The sequence below is a fragment of the Lemur catta genome, chromosome 4 (genome assembly GCF_020740605.2).
Source record: "Lemur catta isolate mLemCat1 chromosome 4, mLemCat1.pri, whole genome shotgun sequence".
In the NCBI taxonomy this organism is placed as follows: Eukaryota; Metazoa; Chordata; class Mammalia; order Primates; family Lemuridae; genus Lemur; species Lemur catta.
In genome coordinates, this window is record NC_059131.1 from 71068662 (window position 1) to 71096087 (window position 27426).

General features: G+C 41.0%; 1 protein-coding gene across 2 annotated transcripts; it reads right to left on the minus strand.

The window, feature by feature from the left end:
• Positions 1–1324: 1324 nt before the first annotated feature.
• STARD7 (StAR related lipid transfer domain containing 7) lies at positions 1325–26523 on the minus strand. Of its 2 annotated transcripts, XM_045550118.1 has the most exons (9): positions 25827–26523; positions 14571–14779; positions 14098–14147; positions 12494–12583; positions 11718–11828; positions 11555–11637; positions 10988–11087; positions 4099–4183; positions 1325–3257 (listed from the first exon to the last, which is right to left on the minus strand). In XM_045550118.1, the coding sequence occupies exons 1-9, from the start codon at positions 26123–26125 to the stop codon at positions 3073–3075; spliced, it is 1212 nt and encodes a 403-aa protein (XP_045406074.1). In that variant the 5' UTR covers positions 26126–26523; the 3' UTR covers positions 1325–3072. The 2 variants fall into 2 exon arrangements, with proteins under 2 accessions (XP_045406074.1, XP_045406075.1); XM_045550119.1 differs by lacking the exon at positions 12494–12583.
• Positions 26524–27426: the final 903 nt, after the last annotated feature.

A 27426-nucleotide genomic window follows, 5' to 3' on the forward strand; every position in this document is an offset into this window, starting at 1 on the left:
ATCTTGTCTCTACAAAATATTAAAAAAAAAAAAAAAAAAAAAATCAAATCAGCCGGGCGTGGTGGCATGCACCTAGTCTCAGCTACTCAGGAGGCTGAGGCGGTAGGATCGCTGAGTTTGAGGCTGCAGTGAGCTATGATGATGTCACTGCACTCTAACTCATGCAGAATGAGACTGTCTCAAAAGCAAAAAAAAAAAAAAAAAAGTAATTTGGCAGGCAACTGGGTAAATTTTAATATGAACCACATTATTAGATATTGTGACATTGTTACTTATCTTGTGTGCAAATGGTACCGCGGTTATACAATACCCTTATGAAAAAGCATGCTCAAGTGTTTAGGGGGTAAAATAGCATGTTTGCATCTTACTTTAAAATGGTCATGATAAAATACATATAGAAAGAAAAGGCACACACAGCAAGATGTCACTAACCAACAAGGGAACAGTATATAAGGTAGTTTTTAAATTATTCTGTTAACTTCAACGTACATAAAATTTTTCAAACTTTTAAGAAATACATAAACAAGCACTATACCTTGAAAAAGACCTGCAGTTTGCTTGAGAAGCCCACTGGCCCACCCACCCAGCTCCCATGCTCACCACCCCGTGTGGAGGGAACAAAAGACAAAGTGAGAGAAAACATAGAGGAGAGAGGGAATAGATGAAAAATACAAATGAGGCTGAAAGGAAAAAAAATAGAGGGTGTGAGGTGCAGGGCCAGGGTGGCCATTGGAAAGGCTGTAGGTTGCGACTGGGAGATGAGGATGGTTCTCTGAAATCAGATGGGAAGTCACGCACCACACCGGGATGTGTGCCTCGTGTACTCCTATGCGGCTCAGTTCAGCCAGATGTGCTTTCGTATTCACCTAGTGTTTTCCACAGGCAAAAATCACACATAAACTCAAAAGTCATGTTGTGTTCAAAGTGTTACAGCAGAACTGCCTCTCCACCAAGGATGCTGAATTGGCCCTCAACTCTAGACCTTGCACTTGCTCAAGTCCCTCCTGAGTTTTACTATCTGCTAAGCTCTAGCACTGTTTCCTCCAAATTGATTCTTCTTTAAAAGCAAAGGATATAGGTTAGATCAAGATAGGGAAGTAGAAATGGGTATTTTATCTTCAGTTGCCAAACTGGTCACCTGGAAAAGGCTAGGTGTCTAGACTAGGTAGCTGGGTGTCAGCCACTACCTCCCAAGGAACATGCCCTGCTGCTTCCACCTGCAGGGGAGCAAAAATTCTTTTCAACTTTATGATCAGAAAGAAATGACAAGTCCAATATGCAAGATTTCCCCACCACCGTTTCTCCAAAGACAAACACTGTTTCGTACCAATCTTTATGTATTTATTCACGCATCTGATAAAAATGTCACCGTTAGGAGTGAAATCATTACAATGACCTAAGTAACTGTACAGACAGACCCCAAGTGCAGAGTCAAATTGCCGTAAGTCAGAACATGGAGTAACCACAACTTCTCAGCACCTGTGCATGCACACACACTCTTTCTCTCACACACCCATCCACGCCCCAATGATCGCAGGTGCTAAGTTCAGACAACCCAGGGACTCTTCCCTGGCTTTTATCAGGTCCTGGGGAGAAGAGAGAAGTGATTAATGAAAAGAAGCTGGGACTGTTCAATGCATCTCTCTCTGCTCTGCCAACGACTCAGAGAAGGCAAGACATAAAACACTGGGGCAGTTATTTCCTTGGCACAAAACTGAATAGGCAACAAGAAGGTCAAGGAAAGGGTTTATATTAGTCTCAGGTTTAGATCACTTTTTAACACCACAAAAGGGTAGCAAGCAGGAAAAAAAGAGGAAAAGTCTAGCCATTTAGGCTCTCCCCAAAAAGGAGGGAGGAAGATGTAAAACTTGATCCCTATTCTCCCAAGAGACTGCAGCATGAACCACAGCAAAACCAGCTAGGCCAAACTGATACCATCTGATTGGGACCTTATCTGAACAGCGTAGTTGGTTTTATTTTAGCTCTGAGGAGAGGAGGAAAAACTTTTTAAAGAAACAAGAGGGTCACATAAACCACACCCCCACTATATTAGTATTTGGGGCAAGATCACACCTATGCGTTCACACAGCTTATCTACAGATCTAGCTCCGGGGGAGTGGCCCAGCCACCATTTCTCTGCCTTTAGCCTTCCAAAAAGGACAAGTCTGAAGTCTGAAAAATAATGCCTGAATCTAAATGGTATTTTCTATACAGTGGAGCTATATTCCACTCAACTCCCTAACTCCTCCTTTTTGACACAAAGGTTAAAAAAAATTAAATTTAATTTAAATGTGATATTTTGAGCATCTCTCTGACCCTATCAACACACTGATGATAAAGGGAGGTACTATCTAAAAGGATTCATCTTCCAGTGCTCTTGGTAAATGGGCTGAGGTTAGGAAGGAGGCAATGATCCAATGAATTCTGTGCATGAATATAGAACAACTGGCCAATTCAAAGGAAACTACTTTGGGTAAAGTGAGTCAATGGAGTGATATTATGCAGGCAAGGAGAGAAATGTCTTGGTACAAACTTCATGTCCCTAAAGATAAAAGGTGAGGACAAGGCACTTAACATGGCCAAGTATCGTTCACACCCATTCACATCAAGACTGTTACCAAGAACACTCCCAGCGACCCCTCATTTGACTCAACCAACCAACTACACTTTCCATGTGGACCTGCAGAACTAAAGGAAATCCAAAGCACTGCAAAACCAATGGTGGGATTTGGAATGTCAGCAGAGGAAATTACTCAGAGGACGCAAATGAAGGTCATCTCCTTCTGGCCTGAGGTGAGAGGTTTGTTCCAGATTAGCTTAGTGAAATACTGAATTTCAAAGTGGTTGGCCTGAGAATGTGACAACACCTCCACAGATGTAGCCTTCTTCTCTCTGTGTTGATAAGAGCAATAAGGGCTCTGAATGAAATCGGACACCAGTTATTGAATTATCTTGCACTGGTAGTTACAGCAGATGCCTTCTAATACATGTGGCTTGTCCCCATTCTGTAGCAGAGTGAAAAGGGACCGAGACAGGGCTGGAAGTGCCTATTCCTTCTTATCCCAAAGCCCTTCAGGCATACTCGATCTGAGCAGGGCCACAACTGCCCTCATTCTTCCGCTCGGAGGATTGGGCAGTGGCCTTGGCTTCACTACTCATTTCCAAAGGCTTAGCTGAGATGTAGTCCTTTACTTTAATCTCCATGTTCTTGGCTTTCAGAGTGGCCATGTGCAGCTTTTCCAGGAAATCTGGCATGCCTGTTAGGAGACAGGAATTTGGTTAAGATGACATACAAACCAACAGTAGGCTCAAAATTAGAAGGCCCTACCTCTTCGATAGTAGGGAGCTAGCTCTTCCTCATAGAGATCACAGCCTGACTGCCAACCTGTGAATGACAGCTGCCTCCCAGAATGCATTCCCTATGTGTGGGTTTGTGAAAACAAACCATGACCACTGATCCTTTGAAAAAGGGGTACTGATCAGGCCACTGAGGTCTCAAAAGACTCTTTTTAGGTGATTAAAATATCACTTATCAATGACATGGCCAAAGTAGCTGCCAATCTTATTTAGACAAAAGTCAAAAAGAAAATACCTAATCTTTTCTCCATTCTCCCCCTGAAGTATAAGAAGCTGCCTATAAAGAACCAGAGAAAGAAAATTACTTTTTATTGAGGATGCTAAGACAAGAAATTGGAAAGGAAAAGTGCAGTTCCAGCTGTGATGTGCAGCCTTTGTTAAGCCAGGTGCCCCTTTCCCCAGGTGACTGCCCTACAATCACCACATTCGCTATGCCAGACCTTATGGCCTTTAATGCTACTGAAGAAAAAAAAATTTAAATATATCAATGTACATAGTCCAATTTAAGGCACTGAAGCAAATGTTTTAAAAACTCTCCTGTGGGTACAAGCTCCTTTTCGAGACCTTATAATTCAAACCTCACCTAGTGACTTTGGTATCTACATAGTTTTAAGAATGAATCCAAAAAGATGTTTAATTTCCCCAATAGCACTCCAGTGAGACGAGTACTAATCTTCTTGCTGCCATTAAAAAGATACGGAAAACCACATGCTTGACCCAGGTATACATGTCCCTACTCACCACTGGAAACCATCCAACTAACACAGTAGCGAGGAAACACAGTCTGGGGATTGTCACTGTATGTCAGCAAGTAGTCAAAGCCATTCTGGAAAAGAAAAACAGCAAAAATGAGGGTACTTGAATTACCCACCACGACCTCCATAACCAGTACCACAGAATAACTGTGATCTAATTCTGGAGCAGGGAATACGTTTTTTTCACCCTGTGCAGAAAAGAATTAACACTGAAGACCTGAGAAACTACTATCTATAGAAAGGTCTGCTTGCAAAGCTGACTCTTGGCCAGCTTGGTTCCTGGAGTGCTCCTAGTCAACAGTTAACTGATAGGGGTGACTGCCTATGCCGACTATGCAAACAATGTGGTTCATGTAGAAAACAAGCTCTGCTTCTAGGGGTCTGGAATTCTGGTATGTGCTAAGCAGTGGGTGCTACGTGACCAGCTCCCAATAAAAACTTTGGGTGTTCGGTGTCTCTAATGGGCCTTCCTGAACAGAATACTGTTGCATTTCATTGCTGAAGGAAGCCTCACATGGATTCCTCCAGACTCCTCATGTGTCTTTTTCTCTTATGATCCAGCTGTGTAAAGTTACTATGTCACTGTGATAAATCTTAGCTGTGAATACAACTATACACTGAGTCCTGTGAGTCCTTCTAGCAAATCCTACAACAGGGTAGTATGGAGGACCCCCAAGACATATCCCCAATGTTTACAGTTTATAGACCTTAACCTTTACCAAAATGGTATCAATTCTACTATTACTATTACTACTACTACTACTACTACTACCAGCAAACATTTATTATACAATGCTTACTATGGGCTAGGAACTGCTCCCAACTCCTCACAACAATCCTATGATGTAGGACATGACTATTCCCCATTTTACAGAAAAGGAAACTGAACACAAAGAGGTTAAGTAACTTTGCCCAACTTTGCCCAAGGTCACCCACATACTCTCTGAGACCACAGGGCCCACACACCCACTATCTGGCTCATCCCTCTCATTGTATGATATAGCAAAGGACATGGGAGTAAGGAGATTTACAGGTGTCCTGATACTAGGAGAAGTCTAAACCAATCATGCTCTACCCGAAGAGACTTTTATGTCTGCACTTTAAAAGCAGACTTGTCACAACACCAGGTGGCAGAGCAATGACTAAACTCTTGTGTTTTCCCAGCAAAGTCCATCTTCTTGTTTCCCCCAAGTGAACTATTTAATATTTTATTTATTTATTCAACATATATTTGAATGTCTGCTGTGTGTCTGGCACTGTGTTGTAAAGAAAACAAATTTGCTCCAGTCCTTGCCTGCAGGACTGGACTTCTCATTAACAGGATAAAAAGGTGCCATGACAGAGAAACGGACTGAATACTGTGGAAATAAAAAGGAAACAGAGGTAAAGCCTGTAAAATAGGAATGTAACAGAAACCACCACAAAGGCTGGTTACAAGACTAAATGAATCAATACATGTAAAAGACTTTCATCACTCTACCCACAAAACACTGCGACTGAGAGGTCAACAAACCTGGGTTCTCATCTACTACTGCTTCTATTATGAAAAGGAAGCCAAAAATGAAAACAATGATTACCTATGGGAAGAAGGAAGGAAATGGATAGAAGAAATAGGAGATAATCTAAATTACTCTGACTGTTCCTTACTTTATAGATTTGACTTTGGAAATAGTATTTTTCATAATTTAACAAAACAAAATTAAATTTAAAAAGCAATACTTGAAAATCAAACATAAAGTAGAAAATAAGGAATTTAATTGTGATTGAGTTGGCAGGAAAAAATTACAGTAACAAGACCTATTTCAAGTAACTTTAAAACTCAATAGTTTGTACACAGTGTGCATAACCTGAGAGCAAAAAGACAAACAAATTTTTATTCTTCCTATTATTGGTGATCTTGTTGGTATTGTTACCAACTGAGGCTGCTGTGTGTGTCTTTCAGTGTAAAGGAAATGAGTAGCTGTGTTGGGGTTATTGGGAATTCAGTTTTGTAGCACAGGGAAAGATAATATATATAAGCTATAAATATGGGTCATTAAATATGAAATGTCCGATTTCTAATCAAAAGTGTAGTTTAATATATCTCAAACAAGAAGCAGTACAATCAACCAAAGTATGCACCTAAATTCTTGACACAGTTTTGCCATTTTAACAGAAGCTTGTTTATGCCAGCAGCAAAGAAGCCTAGAGAGTGAGTAGCAATGAAATCGTCAAAGGTGTTTTCCACAGCTTTTTGAGAACTGAATATTTTTCCTTATAAGAAGGGGGGTCCAAAGCCTCCAAGAAGTGGTAGTCAGTTGGTGCAAGGTCTCATGAATACGGTGGATGACAGAGAGTTTCCAAGTCCAGCTTCTGTAGTTTGAGCAGCACTGTTTTTTTTTTTTTTTTTTGAGACAGAGTCTCACACTGTTGCCAGGGCTAGAGTGAGTGCCATGGCGTCAGCCTAGCTCACAGCAACCTCAAACTCCTGGGCTCAAGCGATCCTACTGCCTCAGCCTCCCGAATAGCTGGGACTACAGGCATGCGCCACCACGCCTGGCTAATTTTTTCTATATATTTATTTTAGTTGGCCAGATAATTTCTTTCTATTTTTAGTAGAGACGGGGTCTCGCTCTTGCTCAGGCTGGTCTCGAACTCCTGACCTCGAGCGATCCACCTGTCTCGGCCTCCCAGAGTGCTAGGATTACAGGCATGAGCCACCGCGCCCGGCCTGAGCAGCACTGTTTTTTGAGACATGTCATCTTGCAAGAGGACTGGTCTGTCTCTATTGACCAATCTCCGCTGCTTAATCACAAGCATCCTCATCATTTCATCCAATTGGTTGCAGTAGACATCTGCTGTAATTGACTGGCCAGGTTTCATGAAGCTATAGTGGATGATACCAGCACTGGACCACCAAACAGACACCATTAGCTTTTTGTGATGAATATTCGGGTTCGGACTGAGTTTTGGCACTTCATCTTTATCCAACCATTATGCCAAACGCTTGTGATTGTCAAAAAGAATCAATTTTTCATCACACCTAACAATATGGTATAGAAATGGTTTGCCTTTATCTCATGACAGCAAAGAAAGGCAAGCTTGGAGAAGATTTCTCTGCTAGTTTAATTCACACGGAACCCACGTATCCCAGCTTCTTTACCTTGCCCATTTGTTTCAAATGGTCCAATATTGTTGGAATAGCAACGTCTTACCTTGCTGCTATTCACACGTAGGTTGAGATGGATTCGCTTCCACTACAGCTTTCAGCTCATCATTATCCACCTTGGTCTCAGGTCCCCATGTGGCTCATTTTCAAGATTAAAATCACCAGAATGGAACTTCTCAAACCATTGACAGACTGTGCATTCATTAGCCACATCCTTCCCAAACACTTCGTTGATATGTCGAGCTGTCTGCACTGCATTGGTTCCACAATGGAACTCATATTAAAAAGTAACATGAAGTTTTGACTTATCCATGGTTTCACAAAAATTGCTCTAAAAAAAATTTTGAGAGATAATCACAAGCCAAAAAGTGTGTTTGAAAGAATGAGGATGTACTTTCATGATAAAAATAAAATAAGAGGTGTCAAAGTGAAATGTCAGAGATATCAACTGTCAAACTTAGTACTTAAGGAAATCGGACATTCCATACTTAATAACCTAATAGAAACTCTGTAGTTCTGAATTTGAATTAAAAGTATTAGTATACACTTAGGATTTGTTTTATCTTAAAATGAACATGTAAATAAAATGTATTACTTAGTTCTATCTTCTGAAAAGGACTAAAAACAGTAACAAACCCAGTAGCTATGAGTACTCCTAACAGCCAAACTGGTATTTAAATGCCATTTTCCACTAAGAGGAACCAGGACTCCCTCAAGAAATGCTAATTTCCAGGTTTAAAGCTAAAAATATACAAGATGAACCTGGAACATCTTTTTAACACCAGAAGGCAAGAAAGATCGTGGGGTCATGTCAAAAGGACTTGAGCCAGTAAGAGGCTCCCAATGGCCAAAATTAGGATCAATTTGAGCATCAATAAGAGTAACCGTAATTGGATTAAAACTAACCAGTTATGTTTAGATCTGTAAGTTTCTAATGATGCTTCTTAAAAAAAAACCAAAAAAGCAAAACATAAAACCTTACTTTTGGGGGAAGGAATGAACTCATTATTTTCTTTTGAAAACTAGTAAATGAAGCAAAACAACAACAACAAAAAAAATCAAGCATATCTCTTATTTCCCTTTCCTATATAAAACCAAATAGTTGATGAGGAAAATGTTCTATGAAGTATTTCAGCTAATGAAGGAAGAAAGAATGAAGGAATTACAAAATCAGCACTTTGTGACCCCTAATGAAACAATGGATTTAAGCAACAATCAATATCTTCTAAATCCACAAAAAAGTAACAATCAGACATTATATTGTCTCCTGATAAAGCAGTCTTGCCCAAAACAAACAACCTGAATCTGTTCAATCCTCTACATCTAACTACCAGTATATAGGAAATACAGGGGACAGAAGATCATGTTAAATGACACCATGGACACAATGGTGATACAACCAGCAAGATCCAGGACAAATAATCCTGCTTCTTCAACAAATACAATATAAGAAAAAAAAAAGGAGGGGAACTTAACTGATTTCCAAGAGACTCAAAAGACAGTAGGAATGAATTCCAATGTCTAGATTATATTTGGATCTTGATTCAAACAAACCAACTACAAAAAAGTTCAAGAACAATCAGGAAAATTTGAACACGGACTAGATATCTGATATTAGGGATTACTATCAATTATTTTAGATGTAATTATGACATTGGAATTATGTTTTCAAAAATCTCTTTCAGTGGCTCATGCCCTGAAATCCTAGCACTTTGGGAAGCCAAGGTAGGAAGATCACTTGAGACCAGGAGTTTGAGATCAGCCTGAGCAACATAGTGAGAAACAGTCCCTACAAAAAATAGAAAAATGAGCCAGGGGTGGTGGTGCACCAGAGTGACACCAGAGTGAGACAATGTCTGAAACTAAAAACAATAACAACAATAAAAAAACCTTTCCGAGATAAATACTGAAATATTTTGCTTGAATCATGTCTTCTATCTCCAGTGCCCTTCCTGTTTTCCTCTACCTATCCGGTCTGCCTTTTTTCAAGGACTAACTCAAGTCCTACCTTTTTTACAAGGGCTTGCCACAAGTACACTAAAAAAATTATACTGATAATTCTTATTGTTCTTCCAACCCAGCTAAAAGAAATATTGTCTGGGTACCTACTAGACACAACACACTCCGCTAAGTGCTAAACCATGCCTTAGCTGTTTCATGGTCATGGCTTCTAAAGCTACCAAGGCTGAAACTTGTCACTTTTTTTCAAATAGGTAACACATGAACATGGTTCAAATTTCAAAAGCAACATAAAGGAATAAAGCAAAGCGTAAGTCTCGCTCCCACACTGTTCTCAGCCTGACCCAGTCTCCCCTCCCTACAGGTAAGTAGCCAGACAGAGCCTCACTTCTTTTCTATCTTCTAAAGCAAGGGACTTTCAAACATTTTAACCACAACCCATTGTAAATTATCCTTTTTACATCGCAATCTAGTTCCTTCTCTCCCTCTCATATACACACTCATGTGTACTTATGTAACCAAACAAAAGTTTCATGAAATACATTTACATTCAGATAGCTTCTATCCCATTCTATTTATTCTTTTTTTAAAAAACTGATCATAATTCCCTAAATGAATTTTGTTTTCAGCTGGGTGCGGTAGCTCATGCCTGTAATCCTAGCACTCCGGGAGGCTGAGGCGGGTGGATCGTTTGAGCTCAGGAGTTCGAGACCAGCCTGAGCAAAAGCGAGACCCTGTCTCTTCTAAAAAAATAGAAAGAAATTAGCTGGACAACTAATATATAGAAAAAATTGGCCGGGCATGGTGGCGCATGCCTATAGTCCCAGCTACTCAGGAGGCTGAGGCAGGAGGATTGCTTGAGCCCAGAAGTTTGAGGTTGCTGTGAGCTAGGCTGATGCCACAGTACTCTAGCTCGGGCAACAGAGTGAGACTCTGTCTCAAAAAAATCAATTAATTAAAAAAAATTGTTTTCCACTAATGGGTAGCAATCATGGCTTGAAAAATACTGCTATTAAAGTAGTACAGAAGTAAACACAGAGATTCCCCAATAAAAAAAGAGTCAAACACTACATTGAGGTGAACCACTGTCTCTGTCATAGTGAAAGTCCTACTTCAGGTGGTATTAATAAAACAACTTGATGAGAACAAGAAAACCACACTAAAGAACATAGTCCGGGTAGCTCTAAAATGAACACAAATGATAGGGAGAAACAAAGCCATTATAAGGTGAAATAAAACTATAAACAACAACTGCTGACATCAATGTGTACACACAATGGAGATTTAGCTAAAAAATCAAAAACAAAACACCCTAAGCTGAAGTAAATATTCTTCTCCAAGAAAGGTCACAGAATTTTAAAGAAGGCAGAGAGCATTAGTCCAACCCTCCCATTTTACAGACAAGGAAGCAGAAATCCAGAAAGGTTTTCACCGCTCTGCCCACTGTGGTGAAATACTGATGGAAGGTACTCGCTCTGGTTCCTGAAAAATGTTGCCGTTAGGGGCTTAAGAGTCGGGGCTATTACCTTCTCACGACTGTCTCAGATAAAAGGGAGCCAATGGATCATCACTACTTTGTCCCTGGCCATCTTCCAAGTATATTAGCCTACAGCAGGGGTTCCCAGACCAGCAGCATCAGCCTCACCAGAGAACTTCCTTCAAAATGCAAATTCTCGGGCCACACTCCCTTGCCAGTTCAGTTAAAAGGCATTCCTTGAGAAAATCCCAAAGCCATGACACATTCTCTCTTAGATGAGGTAAAACTCACCTCATCAAACGACTTGTGGGGACGGATAACCATTTGGGATTCATATGATCTGACCCTGACGAATTCTGGAGACTCTGGCACGCTAGGGTGCTCCACAGCACTGGTAAGGAGAAAAGGTAAAGCAAACTCTTAGTAATGTCTATACATAAAACAACAGGAGAGCTAAGGTTAAGGGGGAAGACCTAAAAATCAGCTGGCTCTAATTTTTAAAATGAACACAACAGAGGAGTCACCAAAATGAATGAATACAGACTAAGTTCTAAAAATGAAGTGAATTCCTTTGGTAATTTACGGCTCACTAGCCTTTGTGTTGAAGATGACAGCAATTCTTTTTAATTACCAACATTAAGGAACCCAAAGAAACAGTTTAACTAAGAGCTTGTATCTCTTCATTGTCCCTATATAGTAACTGCCCACTCACCTAGCTGGAAGGATGGGGCACTGGCTGCTGGGAAGCTGTGGGAGACTCCCCAGTGCACTGAGAACATGCAAACTCAGATTTATACGAATCTGTATGAAGGGCACAGCTAAAGGAGCTCAGCAAAAGCCACAGGCAGCCATACATACCGTGACACCAACACCATCATGTTGTTTTCCTGATCCACACTATACCGCCGAACATAAACATAATCCCGTGAGTACATTGGATACTAAAGAAATGGAGGGGCAGGATTAGTGTTCTGCATTACACAGACTTGATAGAAGAAAAACCAGAAGTAAAAATACTCACAGGAAAATGGGTTACCCAGTGAAGAACCTCAGAACCACTAACCACATCCCTCTCGATCACCTCCAGCTTGATCACCAGGGCATCCCACTTTTTTCTATACTCTGTGTCCAGCTGCAGAAAGAGAGGAGACCATGAAGACCCAAGAACATCCAAAACAAAAATGTAGAAGGCTTTCCAGATGCTTCAACCTCTGACCCAAGGATCTTATTATGAGAAAACAGTGATCAGACATTATAGTGCCAAAGTGTGAGAGACATGGCTATGTTCACTACAGATGATTCTTTTAAAATCCATTAGTATAGGCCAGTATCATTCCAAGGAAAAGTGGAAGAAAAAATATTACAACAGATACATTTGGGGAAAATACAATATATAGTGATATAAAAGTATAAGAGTAAGACAATTCTAATAAGTTTTTTTTTTAAGAGAAGTAAGCCTTTACTTCCTTGTTTTGCAAATAAAGCTGGCTGAGTTTATTCTTTTTGGTGATTAGTCAAAGAGACCAAATCCCATATCCTCATCCAACTCCTCCTACTGTTCCTTGGCTTCAACCTTGGGTAGGGCAGCAGCAGCAGCAGGAGCAGCAGTGGTGGTGGCTCCCACAGGGGCAGCAGCCGCAGAAGCAGATGGATCAGCCAAGAAGGCCTTGATCTTTTCAGCAAGTGGGAAGGTGTAATCAGTTTCCACAGACAAAGCCAGGACTCATTTGTACCCATTGATAATTAAATGAGGTACTGATGCAACAACTGGGTAATCAATCTGCAAATGCTGCCAACCTTGCAGACACCCTCCAGGAAGCGAGAATGAACACTTTCCTCTGTAATGTCAAGGACTTCAGGGTGGTAGATGCTGCCATTGTCAAACACCTGCCAATGACCAGCCCAAAGGAGAAGGGAAGATGTTCAGGATGTTCAGCAGTGTGGCTTCGCTGGCTCCCACTTTGTCTCCAGTCTTAATCAGCTGCACATCACTCAGGATATCAATGGTGCCCCCAGAGATGTTAGTTGTGATGCCTAAAGCCTGGAAAGAGGTCTTCTCTGGCCCCAGACCAGTGTTCTGGGCTGGCACAGGGACTTCACATGGGGCAATGGCCCTAGCACTGGCAGCAGCCAGTGCCTTATCGGCAGCCAGCAGCATGTCCCTGATCTCAATGAGGTCCTCCTTGGTGAACAAAGCCCACATTCCCCTGGATATGACACAACAGTTTCTCTAGAGCTGGGTTGTTTTCCAGATGCCCTCGGATGGCCTTCCACATCATGGTGTGCTTGCCCATCAGCACCACAGCACCCCTGAAGGGACATGTGGATCTGCTGTATATGCTTGGAGCCCACGTTGTCTGCTCCCACAATGAAGCATTTTGGATAATTATCCAAAAGTCGAATGATCTTAAGGAAGTAGCTGGACTTCCAGGTTGCCCTATCTTCCTTGGGCATCACTGCGGTGCATCAGGGATTGCCACGCAGGGTTTAAAGACAACGTCGCTCACACGAGAATGTCTGGCAAGAAAAGGGCCTAAAAATTTTAAACGGACAAAAAGTCCAAAAGGATGAGCAGACACACCACACAAAAATATGCAAGTAGCATATTTTTATAAATTCTGGCATCACTGGTAACTGAGGAATTTCAAATTAAGACAGATAAATACATCCAAACAAACAAAAATTCAATACAAATTGACAAAATTCAGTGCTTAGGGGAAAGTGCCTTTACATATTACCAGTTGATGTTATAACCAACAAACTAGTTACTAAAAGTCTGGCAAAACAAATGAAAAATCCAGGAAGGAAAAAAAATTTTTGTAGAACACTGGGTGACTCCCCTTCCCCTTTTCATTTTAAACATTTCCTCCTCAAGGAAGAAAGCAATCTTTGAACAGATACTCTTTTATTAAATGAAGACCTTCTCTAAGGAATGTTTCAGATTAAAAGAGGTTAAAGAGACGTGACAACTAAATGTAATCCTGACTGGATCTGTCCTGAAGGGGAAAATGCTATAAAGGACATTACTGGGTCAACTGATAAAACTGGAATACAAACAGGAGATTACATAAAAGTGCTATGTCAAAGTTAAATTTATTGACTTTGATAATGATACCATGCTTAACTAAGAGAATATGTCTAGTTTCAGGAAATATGCACTGAAGGATATAGGAATAAAGGGATATGATGTATGTAACTGACCCTCAAATTGTTCAGGAAAAAATATATAAAGCCTTATAAAATAAATATATTAAAGCATTCGAATCCATTCCTGTGGGATGACAGTTGCAGGTACATGGATTATCAAAGCCAATGTCATCTGAATCAGAGAAATTGTTCATGTGGACAGGGGTAATGAGTTTGCTAGGAGGCTCCAAATCTAGAGAGAAAAATTAACTCACCTGAACATTGAAGAACTGCCGGGGTGTCACATCTGTGTACGTTCCAAAAACTAGAACGACAAGAAAGAACAGGGATGTTTGCCACACTCTGTCACTCACCCTATTCCTATCACCTAACTGCATTTCAATTCTAGAGTACTGACAGATCTTAAAGGCAGGTTTAGAAACTAGAAGTCTTTCCCAGCTACTCAGGAGGCTGAGGCAGGAGGATCGCTTGCAGCCAGGAGTTTGAGACCAGCCTGAGCAACACAGCGAGACTCCCATCGCTAAAAAAAGAAAGAAGGAAAGCAGGAGTCCTATTGGGGTAACAAAGTAAGACAAAGACAATCTACAGCAAAGATGACACTGAGAAGTGTCATTTGAGAGAAGAAAAACAACAAACAAAAAACCAATGACAATTTTCTGAAAAACAAGAGGAACAGAAGTCCTCTACACCTGGGCACACACTTAAAAGGCAGCCACGCTGGGCTCACCTCGGTACTGGTAAAGGTGGGTGCCTGTAATTGGACGCCGCCACAGCTTAAAGTGTTTCTTATCCATCACCATTTCCCATGGTTGTTCTCTGCCCTCTGAATCTTCATTCCCTTCTGTTTGGGATTTTGATTCTGGAGGGTGGCACCTGATTCCAGAGCTCTGAAACATATTTGACATTTCCTCCAACCGTTTCATCTCATTAATGGATCTGGAAAGGAGAAAAACGGCCACGGTGTAGATGGTTAGTCAGCCCTGTGAAACAAAGTGTCCACACAAAGACTTGCAGAACAATGGTGTGGAGGTAAAAGTTTATAGTATAGTGAATAAAAACTGAGTTCCTGAGTTTGAATCCCAGTACAACACTCATTAACTAGAATATTAAATCACTTAACCAGTCCAATTTCTAAATCTACAATATAAAATGGGGATAGTAATAGTACCAACCCTTAAGGTTGTTGTAAAGATTATAAACAAACTTGTATGTAAAGTGCTCAATAGCTGGGCCATAATTAGACCTCAAATGTTAACTATTAAAACTTAGGATTGCGAAACGTCATTTGATATCTTTTGCCCATGTTTTATTGGGTTGTCTTATTACAGAGTATATATTCTTCCCCCTCGTTTTCAAATTGATATATAATTAATATACTATATGATTCACCCTTTTACAGAAATTCAGTGCTTGTTAATATATTCACAAGGTTGTGTAACCATAACTGCTATCTAATTCCAGAACATTTTCAAAGGAAACCTTACACCCATCATTAGTCACTTTCTATTCCTGCCTACCCCCAGCCCTAGGTAACACTAATCTACTTTCTGTCTCTATGGATTTGCCCATTTTGGACATTTCAATTGAATGGAGTCATACAATATGTACCCTTTTGTGTCTGGTGTCTTTCACTTCACTTATCTTCAAGGTTCATCCATGTTGTACTTTACTACTTTCAATAGCTGAGCAAATATTCCATTGTATAGATATATCACATTTTGTTCATCCATTCATCAGATAATGGACATACAGGATGTTTCTACTTTTTTATTATTATGACTACTACTGCCATGAACATTTGTGTACAAGTTTTTGTGTAGACATATGTTTTCAATTCTTGTGAGTAGATTCGTAGGAGTAGATTTGCTGGGTCATGCATGGTAAGTCTATGCTAACTCTTTGAGGAACTGCCAAACTGTTTTCCAAGCAACTGCACCATTTTATATTTACACCAATGTATGAGGGTTCCAATTGCTCCACATCCTTGCCAACAGTTATTGTCCATCCTTATTATTAGCCATCCTAGTGTGTGTGAAATGTATCTCACTATGGTTTTAACTGGTATTTCCCTAATGACTAATGACGTTGAACTACTTTTCATGTGTTTACTGGCCATTGTAACTTCCTTGGAGAAATCTCTATTGAAATCCTTTGCCTATTTTTAAACTGGGTTGTCTTTTTATTATTGAATTTTGATAGTTCTTTATATAATATTCTAGATACCAGTCCCTTACCAGATATGATTTATAATATTTTCTTTTATTCTATGGTGGGCTGTCAATTCACCTCCCTCCCTCCCTTCCTTCCAACAAGGTCTTGCTCAGTTGCCAGGCTGGAGTGCAGTGACACAATCATAGCTCACTGCAACCTTGAACTCCTGGGCTCAAGCAATCCTCTTGCCTCAGCCTCACAAGTAGCTGGGACTACGGGCATGCACCACCACACCCAGCTAATTTTTCTTTTCTTTCTTTCTTTCTTTTTTTTTTTTTTGTAGAGATGGGGATCTTATTATGTTGTTTAGGCTGGCCTTGAACTCCTGGCCTCAAGTGATCATCCCACTCTGGCCTCCCAAAGTGCTAGGATTACAGGCCCTAGCCACCGCACCTGGCCTTCACTTTCCTGATAGTGCCTTTTGATATAAAAAAGTTTTTAATTTTGATGGTCTAGTTTATCTATTTTTTTTCTTTGATTGCTTACGTTTTTAGTGTTACATCTAAGAAACCATTGCCTAATCCAAGGTCACAAGGACTTATACCTATATTTTGTAAGAGTTTTATAATTTTAGCTTATATTAGGTCTCTGACCCATTTTGAGTTAATTTTTGTATATTATGTGAGGTAGAGGTCTAAATTCATCATTTTGCGTGTGCATCTTCAGTTGTTCCAGTGTCATTTGTTGAAAAGACTATTCATTCCTTCCCCCATTGAACTGTCTTGGCACCCTTGTTGAAAAAAAAAAATTTTTTTTTTTTAAGACATAGGATCTTGGCCGAGTGCAGTGGCTCACGCCTGTAATCCTAGCACTCTGGGAGGCCGAGGTGGGAGGATTGCTTGAGCTCAGGAATTGGAGGTTGCAGTAAGCTACAATAATGCCACTGCACTCTACCCAGGGTGGCAGAGTGAGACTCTGTCTCAACAAAAACAAACAAGGCAAACGAACACCCCTCCTCACCATCCCCCACCCCTTCAGATTAAAAAAAAAAAAAATTAAATAATAAAAAAATTTTTTGTGGTGATGGGATCTCCATGTTTCCCAGGCTGGTCTCAACTCCTGGCCTCAAGCAATCCTCTCATCTTGGCCTCCTTAAGTGCCTGGATTACAGGCATGAGTCATTGCACCCAGCTCGTTGAAAATTGACCAAAAACATGAGGCCTTATTTCTGGACTCTTATTCCAACAACCTATATGTCTATCCTTATACCAGTACCAGCTTCATTACTGTAGCTTTGCAGTAGTTTTGAAATTGAGAAGGGTGAGTTCTCCAAATTTTCTTCTTTTCCACGATTGTTTCTACCATTCTAGGTCCTGTTCATTTCCATATGAATATCAGAACTGGCTTGCTAACTTCTGCAAAATAGCCAGCTAGGATTTTGATAAGGACTGTAATGAATTTATATATCGCTTTGGGTAGTACTGCCACCTTAACAATATTAGATGTTCTAATCCACAAACACAGAACGTCTTTTCATTTATTTCTTTTTACATTTCTTTCAATGATGTTTTGTAGTTTTCAGTGTAAAAGTCTTAAGTACTCCTTTTTGTTAAATTTATTCCTAAGTTTTTTATTCCTTTTGATGCTATTGTAAATGAAACTTTTTTCTTTTTTTTCTTTTTTCAAGATAGGGTCTTGCTCTGTCACCCAGGCTGGAGTACAGTGGCACGATCACAGCTCATTGCAATCTCAAACTCCTGGGTTCAAGTGGTCCTCCCACCTTACCCTTCTGAGTAGAGACTATAGGAGTGTGCCACCATGCCTGGCTAATTTTTTAATTTTTTTATAGAGACAGGGTCTTGCTATGTTGCTCAGGCTACTCTCAAAGTCCTGGCCTTAAGCAATCCTCCCGCGTTGGCCTCTCAAAGTGCTGGGCCTAAAGGCGTGAGCTGTAATCTGGTCTGGTTGAAATTATTTTCCTAATTTCATGTTTAGATTATTTATTGCTAGTATAGAGAAATATGATTTTTGTATATTGATATTAATCCCCAAACCTTGAACTCATTTATCAGCTCAACATTTTTCTGTGGATCCCTTATTATTTTCTGTATACAAAATCGTGTCAGCTGCAAACATAGATAATTTTATTTCTTCCTTTCCAATCTGGATGCCTTTCACATTTCTTTCTCTTGCCTAATTTCACTGGCTACAACCTGCAGTGCAATGTCAAATGAAAGTGGTAAAAACGGACATCCTGGTCTTGTTCCTCATCTTAGGGGAAAAGCTTTCAGTTTTTCACAGTTAGCTGTTTCTTATAGCTGCCCTTTATCAGTTTGAGGAAATTTCCTTCTACTCCCAGTCTGCTGAGTGTTTTTTCAATCATGAAAGGAGGCTGGAATTTGTCAAATGCTTTTTCTGTGTCTATTCAGATGATCATAAAGTTTTTGTCCTTTATTCTATTAATGTGGTATACTAAATTGATTAATTTTTGTATGATGAACCAACCTTGCTTTCCTGAAATAAATCCTACTTGTTCATGGTATATAATCCATTTTATATTGTTGAATTCAGTTTGTTTGTATTTTGTTCAGGATTGCATAAAGTTTTAAAACATGCAAAACAATACCACATATTATACTATGTACCATTATGTATCATTTAAGGTGTATACATATGTATCAAGACATACATGGGGATACTATATAACAAATTGTGATAATGGTTACATCTGGGGGAGAAAGGAAAATTCAACTGGAAAAGGGTACAGAGGAAGCTTTACTGTACTTATATTTTATTTCTTAAATATAACTGCAATTCTAACATTCATGTTATTCTTTAAACGTTTTTATATATCTGAAACATCTTCTAATAATTTTAAAAATTTGGCTTGTATGTTTCCCATAACCTTTTAATTTCAGATAAGAAAGAAAAATTGCTGACTGTCTATGTCATATACAATTCTTAGGATTCAAGACCAAAGACCACCCCAATTACTGATACACTCTATCTGAAATGCCCTTTCACTCCTTCAACCCTCAAAAAAACACAAAGTGCTAGCATGGAGATGCAGGCCTGTAATCCCAGCTACTTGGGAGGCTGAAGTGGGAGGATCACTTGAGCCCAGGATCAGCCTGGGCAACATAGCAAGATTCCACCTCAATTTAAAAATAATAACAAAAAAACACAAGGTTCAAGGCTAATTTCTAGGTAGAGTTAACCATATGCACTTATTTTTATTCCTCTAAAAAAATACATTACACTATAATTAATTTATCTTTATATATGCTTTCCTTACTAAATTATGAATTCCCTAATGGTGCAGAACCAGTCTTTTTCATATTTGTGGTTCTAGTTCCTAGTATGTCCCTTGTAAACATTACACAATCAAAAAATGAATAAACTGAGTAAATAAATAAAAATAATATGAAAGTAAGCTTCAATAACTCAAATTCTTACTAAAAGATTACATTAATATATTGCTTTAAAAGCCAAAAACTCAAAGTTATATTGGCAATCCAAGATGAAAAGTTCAAAGCAATCCAAAGTAATGATGAGTCTAGAAAGCTGTGTTCTAGTCCTGGCTCTGTTGCCAACTAGCTGTGTGATCTTATCCAAGTCATTTTACCTATAAAGTGCAGACATTATTTCTTCAAGGTTCCTAGTAGCTGTAAAATTCCAATTCACTGAATTTTAGACTTTGGACTTAGATAAAATTATTTATATAGGGGGATATTTGTCATTTTGACTGTCTAAAATTAAGCCCCCAAATAGGTAGATGTAGCCTCCCTCCACCCTCTAGCAGTTAAAGCACAGCTCCTAATTTAAGTAAAGTTAGAGACTTCTAGGAGGGGCTTTGAATCTTGAGTCTTTTATAGATTATTCTCAGTGATCTTGAAGGAGTTCAGAGTCCAACAGTGCAACCAATGTAGGGAAAACAATACCAGCAACACTGTCTGAAATAGATCATTCCTGTTGCAGGTCTTGGTTGTTCTCTTGGCCAACCTGTACCCTGGTCTTCTTATCAATGCTCTCAGTAACCTAATACCCTTCGGATTAATTCTTTTTTGGCTTAAGTTAACCAAGATCAGTTTCTTTGCTACAACCAAGAACCTAATCAGTACAATTTGCACTGAGGTCCTGACAACAATTATTTCACCATTTTAAAAAAGTTTTAAATTTAAATTAAAAGTTATAAAACAGGACTGACAGCTGGCACTGAAAAAGCTTATAGAAATAGGGAAAGAACCTTAAGGCAGAAATTTAGATTTTGCAGAAGAGAAAGCAAAAGCAAAACCACAGCTACCTTTGCTCAGAGAACAGTTCAGGCATCACATAGCACCAATTATGGCATTTTTCAGGACTAGTAAAGCATCCTTCAATAATAATTAAGCACCACTCCTGAATGTCATTCTTTTTTTAAATTTTTTGAACATTTTTAAAATCAAAAAAATTTTTTTGTTGCCCAGGCTGGCCTTGAATTTTTGGGCTCAAGTGATACTCCTGCCTCAGCTTCCCAGGTAGGTGGGACTACAGGCACACACCACCATACCCAGCCTAGATGTCATTCTCATCACGTAATAATGACGGACGAATAGAAATCTGTTTTTATTGGTGGAATCTTATTAAACCATCAGGGGCTTATAAAAGAATTACACAGTTAATAAGGCTTTAAGAAAATTAATGACTATAGGCAATATTTTTTAATGGCCCTCTAAGATGCAAGGTGATTCAGAGCTTCTGATCCACTGTTTGATCAGGCTCTCCTATGTATTAAAGGTCACTAGGTGGCTTTGATTAAAATTATGAGACTAAGTCCCTGAAAAGGGATGTAAATGGCCAAGCTTGGTGGCTCATACATGTAATCCTAGCACTCTAGGAGGCTGAGGCGGAGGATTGCTTGAGCTCAGGAGTTTGAGATCAGCCTGAGCAAGAGTAAGACCCTGTCTCTACTAAAAGTTGAAAAACTAGCCAGGCGCAATGGCACGGCCCTATAGTCCCAGCTACTCTGGGAGGCTGAGACAGGAGGATCGCTTGAGCCCAGGAATTTCAGGTTGCAGTGAGGCAGTAAACTATGATGACACTAATGCATTCTAATTCTACCCAGGGCAACAGAGTGAGACTCTGTCTCAACCAAAAAAAAAAAAAAAAAAAAGGAAAATGGATGCAAATGCCTTGTGAAGACATGATATTCGTTCTTTGAATAGCACAGTATGAATGCCAGATGAAGACTACACACAGTTATTTTGTCCCAAGGTTTAAGAATCTCTGAAGGGTCTCAACTTTTAAATGCTAACACGACAGACATAATTAGTATCACAGAAGCACAAAGTCACTCACTATCATATATGTAGAGAAAGGAAAAACCTCTCTCCATACACCTGATTAGCCTGTTGTGCCAAATCTTGTTTGGATAGGATGGGTGCCTAACCTTCATATCTAAGAGATTTAAACAAGTAATAAGGAAGAAGGACAAAGGAGATTATTCCCAAAATAGTAACAAAATCAGCAGATTAGAAAAAAGGATCAAGGAAGGCACTCAATGCTTTCCTTTCTCCAAAACGAAAATTGTTTCCATATTTGAAAAAGGCTGGGTGGGTTAAAAGCTATGAAAACTGAAAACACACCACCACGAAAACACAGTTAAGTATAAATAGCAATGTTTGGCTCATCTAGAGGCCCTGCCCTCAGCATGGAGCTTAATATAAGGCTCCAAAATGATTCAAATGAAGCTATCCTTACAATTAGGAATTTCAATAAGACACTTGCCTCACTTCACATAATTGCTCCCTCAAATTCCAAATTATTGCCAAAGTTAGACACTTTCAAGTACTACTGATATGGGACACACCTAGAAATAAAAAACTGACTCACTGCAGTTCTGAGGCAACTAGTTAATGGTAACATAATGAAGACAATCTCAAAAATTGAGGTCTGCCTTTAATGTTGTCTTCATGACCTAACAAGGGTTTACCAATAAGATACCCTGAAGTGACAGTGGGAAAGAACCAAGTTACTTTAAGGCAAAAGGACTTTAAGTTCATCATTTATCTAGTTAATAACATACTGAAAAATTTATCTTATCCTGAATGCCCTTAAAAACAGAAATGGGAAAATGGCCAATTTTCTTTATGAAACTTTACCACCACTTATTCACTCAGATCTCTACAGTAACAAACTGAAGCTTAAAAAAGGGGGGGAGGGGGCTTGACATGGCTGCTCATGCCTGTAATCCCAGAACTCTGGGAGGATTGCTTGAGGTCAGGACCAGCCTGAGCAACATAATGAGACACAGTCTCTATAAAAAATAGAAAAATTAGCTGGGCGTGGTGGCACGTGCCTGAAGTCCCAGCTACTCAGGAGGCTGAGGCAGGAAGACACTTGAGCCCAGGAGTTTGAGGTTGCGGTAAGCTATGATCATGCCACTGTATTCATGCCCAGGCAACAAAGAGAGACTCTGTCTCTAAAAAAGAATAAATAAATAAATAATTTAAAAATTTTTTTAAAAAGATGAGGAGTTACTAGAACATTTTCCCCCAGCCTTTCATATTTCCTAACATCCTTTCTCTGTTTGTTCCTGTAATTTTTTTATTTTTTACTGTTCCAAAACAATAAATGTGATTACTGTATTTTTCCATAATATTTGCCCTGGGCTCACAGAATGCCAGCTAGCACCAAAAACACTGAAAGTTTTTTTGGGCTGGTCCAAGTGCAGTGGTGTTTACAACTAATTGATCACAACCAGTTACAGATTCCTTTGTTCCTTCTCCACCTCCACTGCTTTACTTAACTAGCCTTAAAAAGAAAAAAAAAGAAAGTTTTTTTGTTTGATTTTTATTTACTTATTTATTTTTTTGAGACAAAGTCTTGCCCTGTTGCCCAGGCTACAGTGCAGTGGTATCATCATGGCTCACTGCAGCCTTGAACTCCTGGTCTGAAGTGGTCCTCCTGCCTCAACCTCCCAGTAGCTGGGACTACAGGTGTGTCACCATGTCCAGCTAATTTTTTTAATTTTTTATAGAGATAGGGTCTCACCATATTGCTCAGGCTGGTCTTGAACTCCTGGCCTCAAGCAATCCTCCTGCCTCCGCCTCCCAAAGTGCTGGGATTACAGGCATGAGCCACCATGTCCAGCCTTTTTTGATTGTTTAATTGAAGACAACTGGGTAAGGATACTAGCACAAGTATTAAAATACTTGATTTCTATGCCTTGCCCTAGTAGCCAAGTCAAAACCACTTTGTACAAGTGATTTCTTTTCTTAAATTTTCTTGCTGTTGCAAGATTAATAAGATCCTATTTTGTAAGATATCTTTAAACACAAAAGAAAAGAAAGTAAGGTTGTGCTTTTTCATTCTGAATAAGAACTCAAATAACATAAGAAAAACACATGCCACTTTAAGGCACACATTCAAAAAAAAACACCCTACACACTCCACCTCTGTTTAACTAAGATGGCAATAGGAGAATTAGTTTGTGCCAGGATAAGTTGGTACAGAAACAGCACAGATAAGCCAAAGGCTATGATTTAGGGTCCATGTGACAAGCATGCTCTTCTTCCATTAACAATAAAGGAAATGCACTTGAGAACACACTTAAACTGTGCTCCATAATGGAAGCTACCCAAAAATCATTTTGCTAGAACAAAATCCAAGAGATTCTAAGCTAGCTAAAACAACCTCAGCAGTGCTTAATTTAAAGCAAACAGAATACTTAAACACCAAACAAATAAATTAACCTAATCCAGAATATTTTACTCAATAAAATATAAACATGACAAACCATCAGAACAAAGACCTAACAAATTACTGTACAACCAAGATGTAGTTGTTGAATAGTATATTATTTGCCTCCCTATCATGGTAACAAATGTTTAAAAAAGAAAAAGAAAAGATCCTCAAGATGGAAAACTTGATCAAATCTTAAATACATGAAAAACTAAATCATGAACTGGACAATTAAATGTTAAACGAGGGCCTTCATATAACAAGCTCAAGGGGGGTCAAAAGGCAGCTTAAAAGTGTTCTGAGTGGGCTTCATCCACGCTTCTGAAATTCCAAAGCTGGTTAACTCAGAGCAATGCCTCTTTAAGAGTTGGACTAGAACCTAGAGGATTTCAACTGCCCCCAAGTTGCAGAGACAGTCCAAAGAGAGTGTAATAGAATGAATGCCTGGCTTGGGCATCAACTGGTCTGATCTCTCTGCTATGGTGGATAGTGACTACTAACTCAAATGTTTACTAAGTTCATTTCCTATCTCATTTCCCCCTCTAACTCCTGCACATGACAGAACTGCTAAACAGAGGCTCCAGGATTTGTCATCCATAAAAATGCACGAGGTAAGCCTAGAAGTGTCATCTACTACTTAAGCCTCAAACACTATTAAACTCCCACCCCAAAACACTCACCTCTCTTTTGCACCCAACAGCCCTTTTCTTTCTCCTCTTCCCCAAACAGTTCCAACTGGGGATTTTCCTCACAAACTTAACTTTGGAACATGGGTATTTCACCATTAAAAACAGACTGAAAATTTAAACAATTGATAATTTCTCAATTTAAAAGGGTTCTTCCCATTCTTTTATTTTTTACACCTAAGACTGATTGGAACAAATGGCCAAGTAGCAAAAGAATGCTAATGGGAACTAGGCAAAATACCTATCATACTTTGATGCCTTAACTTTTTTGTGAATAAGGTTGTTTGTGGTTATGATTTTAAGCCACATTTATGAAAGTTATCTTTCCTGCTAGGAATAGTAGTCCCAGTTCTTAAGACAGACTTGCATTTACCCAAAATACACAGTGTAGCACAAATAGGCTGCCTGGGTGTTAACTTCCCAAACAGGCTGCTAAACTCTATTGGGGTATTTCCATTTCTAACCTAACCAAAAATGTAGACTAACAAGTTGTCTCCCTGTTGAAGAAATATGTAGAATGAACAGAGCAGTGTGGGATCTGTCGGAGAAGGGAGCTGTGCCTGGTTCCTGAAATCATGGTTTTAAGAGTTTAGGGACAGAGTGCTTGTGTGCAAGGAGGGTACAGTTTAACAATAGCTGTTAAAAAAAAAATGAGACAATGTAAAGCAAGAGCTAAAGCAAAGTTCCCCATTAGATTACCTGAAAACAATAAAGTCTCCGGCTCAGAACTACAGATTAACAAATTCAATCAATGGTACTGGGCTTTTGCACACAGAAGTTTTGATGATGACAGCGTGACTTTAGAGCCTAATGACACAGTATTCCCAAAGTTCTAGTCAAAGTAGCAAAAATCTGACCTAATTCTTAAAGGTTAAATTGTCTGGGCTACTGGTTTGTGCAAGCAGGACAAAATCCTTTCCTGCCTCTTAATTTTGCCACGACGTTGAGTCACAATGACAGAGAGCTCTCCTGGCATTTCTCACAAGGCCTGAGTCCCATTTGGATTGAAGTCATTTTGTAAATTGCACAACTACACCCCTAGGTCAAGTTTAAAACCTGTTTTGAATTTGCACCTTTCTGGCTGTGTTAAAGATGACGTGAACAATGGCCTCCACGCCTTCGATATCTAATTTATTTCCACAATGTTGTTTCTTTAGTGTCAGGCTCTCCCCACTAAAAATGAAGTCTCCCTCCTACACTAACCAACACTTCCAGTTCTTATTTCTAACCCTACAAATCAAATTAACACGCAGGGGCAATAAACAACGCGGTCTACTGAAACAGGTTCAACCTACAGCCTCGCCACTTAAAGGACGGCCAGATAGCTGGGGATGCTGAACATAGGGCAGGCCCAAGTGTTCACACGTCCCAACCTCCCGCCTTGCCCCCTCCACCGCACAGAACGAGCTCGCTGCAGAACCCACCTCTGCAACTCCTCCTCCTTGATCCTCTCCTCGTCCCACACGAACACGCCGGCGAGCGCAGCCATCAAGACAGAGGCATGGCCAGGGCGGCCGTGCAGCCGGCGCCACAGGCGGCCGAGGAGGACTCGGCGCGAGCTCTCCGAGTAGAGGCGGCCGTAGAGCTGCGCGATCTGCTGCGCGCGCCGCACGCGCAGGCCCGTCACGAAGCGGCACTGATTGGCCAGCAGGGCCAGTAGGCCCCCGCCCCGCGCCCCCGCCAGCCAGGCGGCTAGGGCGGCCGGCGGCCTTCGTGGGAACATGCCGCCACGCCCTCGCGAGCCTCGGGGCCAAAGTAACCAGCCCAGCAGCGCGCAGGCGGCCGTCCGCGGCGTCCCCCTAACTGGCCGGCCACTAACCCGTCTCACGGTCCCGCGGCCAGAAGCCGCCCTTCATCTCTCTCTGCAGCAACCGCTGAGGAAGAGTCCCCTCTGGGGAGAGAGTCGGTCATGGCAGCAGCCGCGGGGACGGCCCCGCGACGCTGCACGAGGCGCTCCCGGACTTGGGCCTCAGACCGGCCGGACCGTTGGCCCCCCTTGCTCTTCTGCGTTCTTCGTGCGGCGCCGGGCACCGTGGTGCAAAGCGCTCGGGAAGCGGCGAGACGGGCAGCTCCAGCCCGGCAGCAAGCAAGCTCCCGCGCGTTCGCCGTCCGCCACACGCTGCCAGCCCACAACCTACCCCGACTCTGCGGGCCGGGCCCTGATTGGGCGGAGCCTGGACTCCTGAGTGCTCAATGGTGCCACCAAGTGCTCATCACGGCTCCCTCCCGCCCCTTCGCGCAGCTCGCCCGGGTGGCCTGCTAGCAAGGTAGGTGGAACGGCGGCGAGTGCCAGCCAAGGGCGCCTCGGAGAGTGACCCGCGGACCCCGCCGCCGCCGCCATCTTCGGGCTGTCTCGACCCCGCCCCTCGGAGAAGCGTGGCCAGGTGCCCGTTAGAGTCCTGCGTGTTGTTCAATTGTTCTAAGAGGCGGAGGACCGTCGCCCCATTTTCTTATTAGAGTCCAGAGTAGGGGGTGTGGTCTTCGCACTGCCTCTGGAAGGCGCCGGGGGCCTCCCAGGTTGGGGTGGGGGGCGGTGAAGACACCTCCGGTGAACCGGGACCCTGCTCAGGCCTGCGGCGCCTGCCATCGTAAAACTTCCTCGGCCTGCCTGCCTGGCTTTCCCGCGGGCGCCCTGAGCATTCTTCTCTCCGGGAATCCCGCAGCCAGAGAGTGGACGGCTGTCACATCTAAGAGCCCAGGATACTTCCCAGGGAGCGTCACGTGCGCAGGTGTCCTGTCGCAGTCTGCACATGCGATAGGCCTTTGGTAAAAGGGCAGCAGAGTGTAGTTAGTTGGGACAGGTCACGTAGTAGCTGTTCCTCTCCCCTTGACCCAAAGGTGACAACGTTAGAAGGTAAACAGGTATTCTAAACCCTAACCTTGCAGCAGAGTATTACTCTTCTGTATCCAAGCTCATTAAAACGAAATTGCTGTATATCTAAATTGTTTCCTTATTATCCTTTTTTATGCTTTTTCTTTTTGTTGGTTTTTTCCTTGAGACAGTATTTTGCTCTGTTGCCCGGG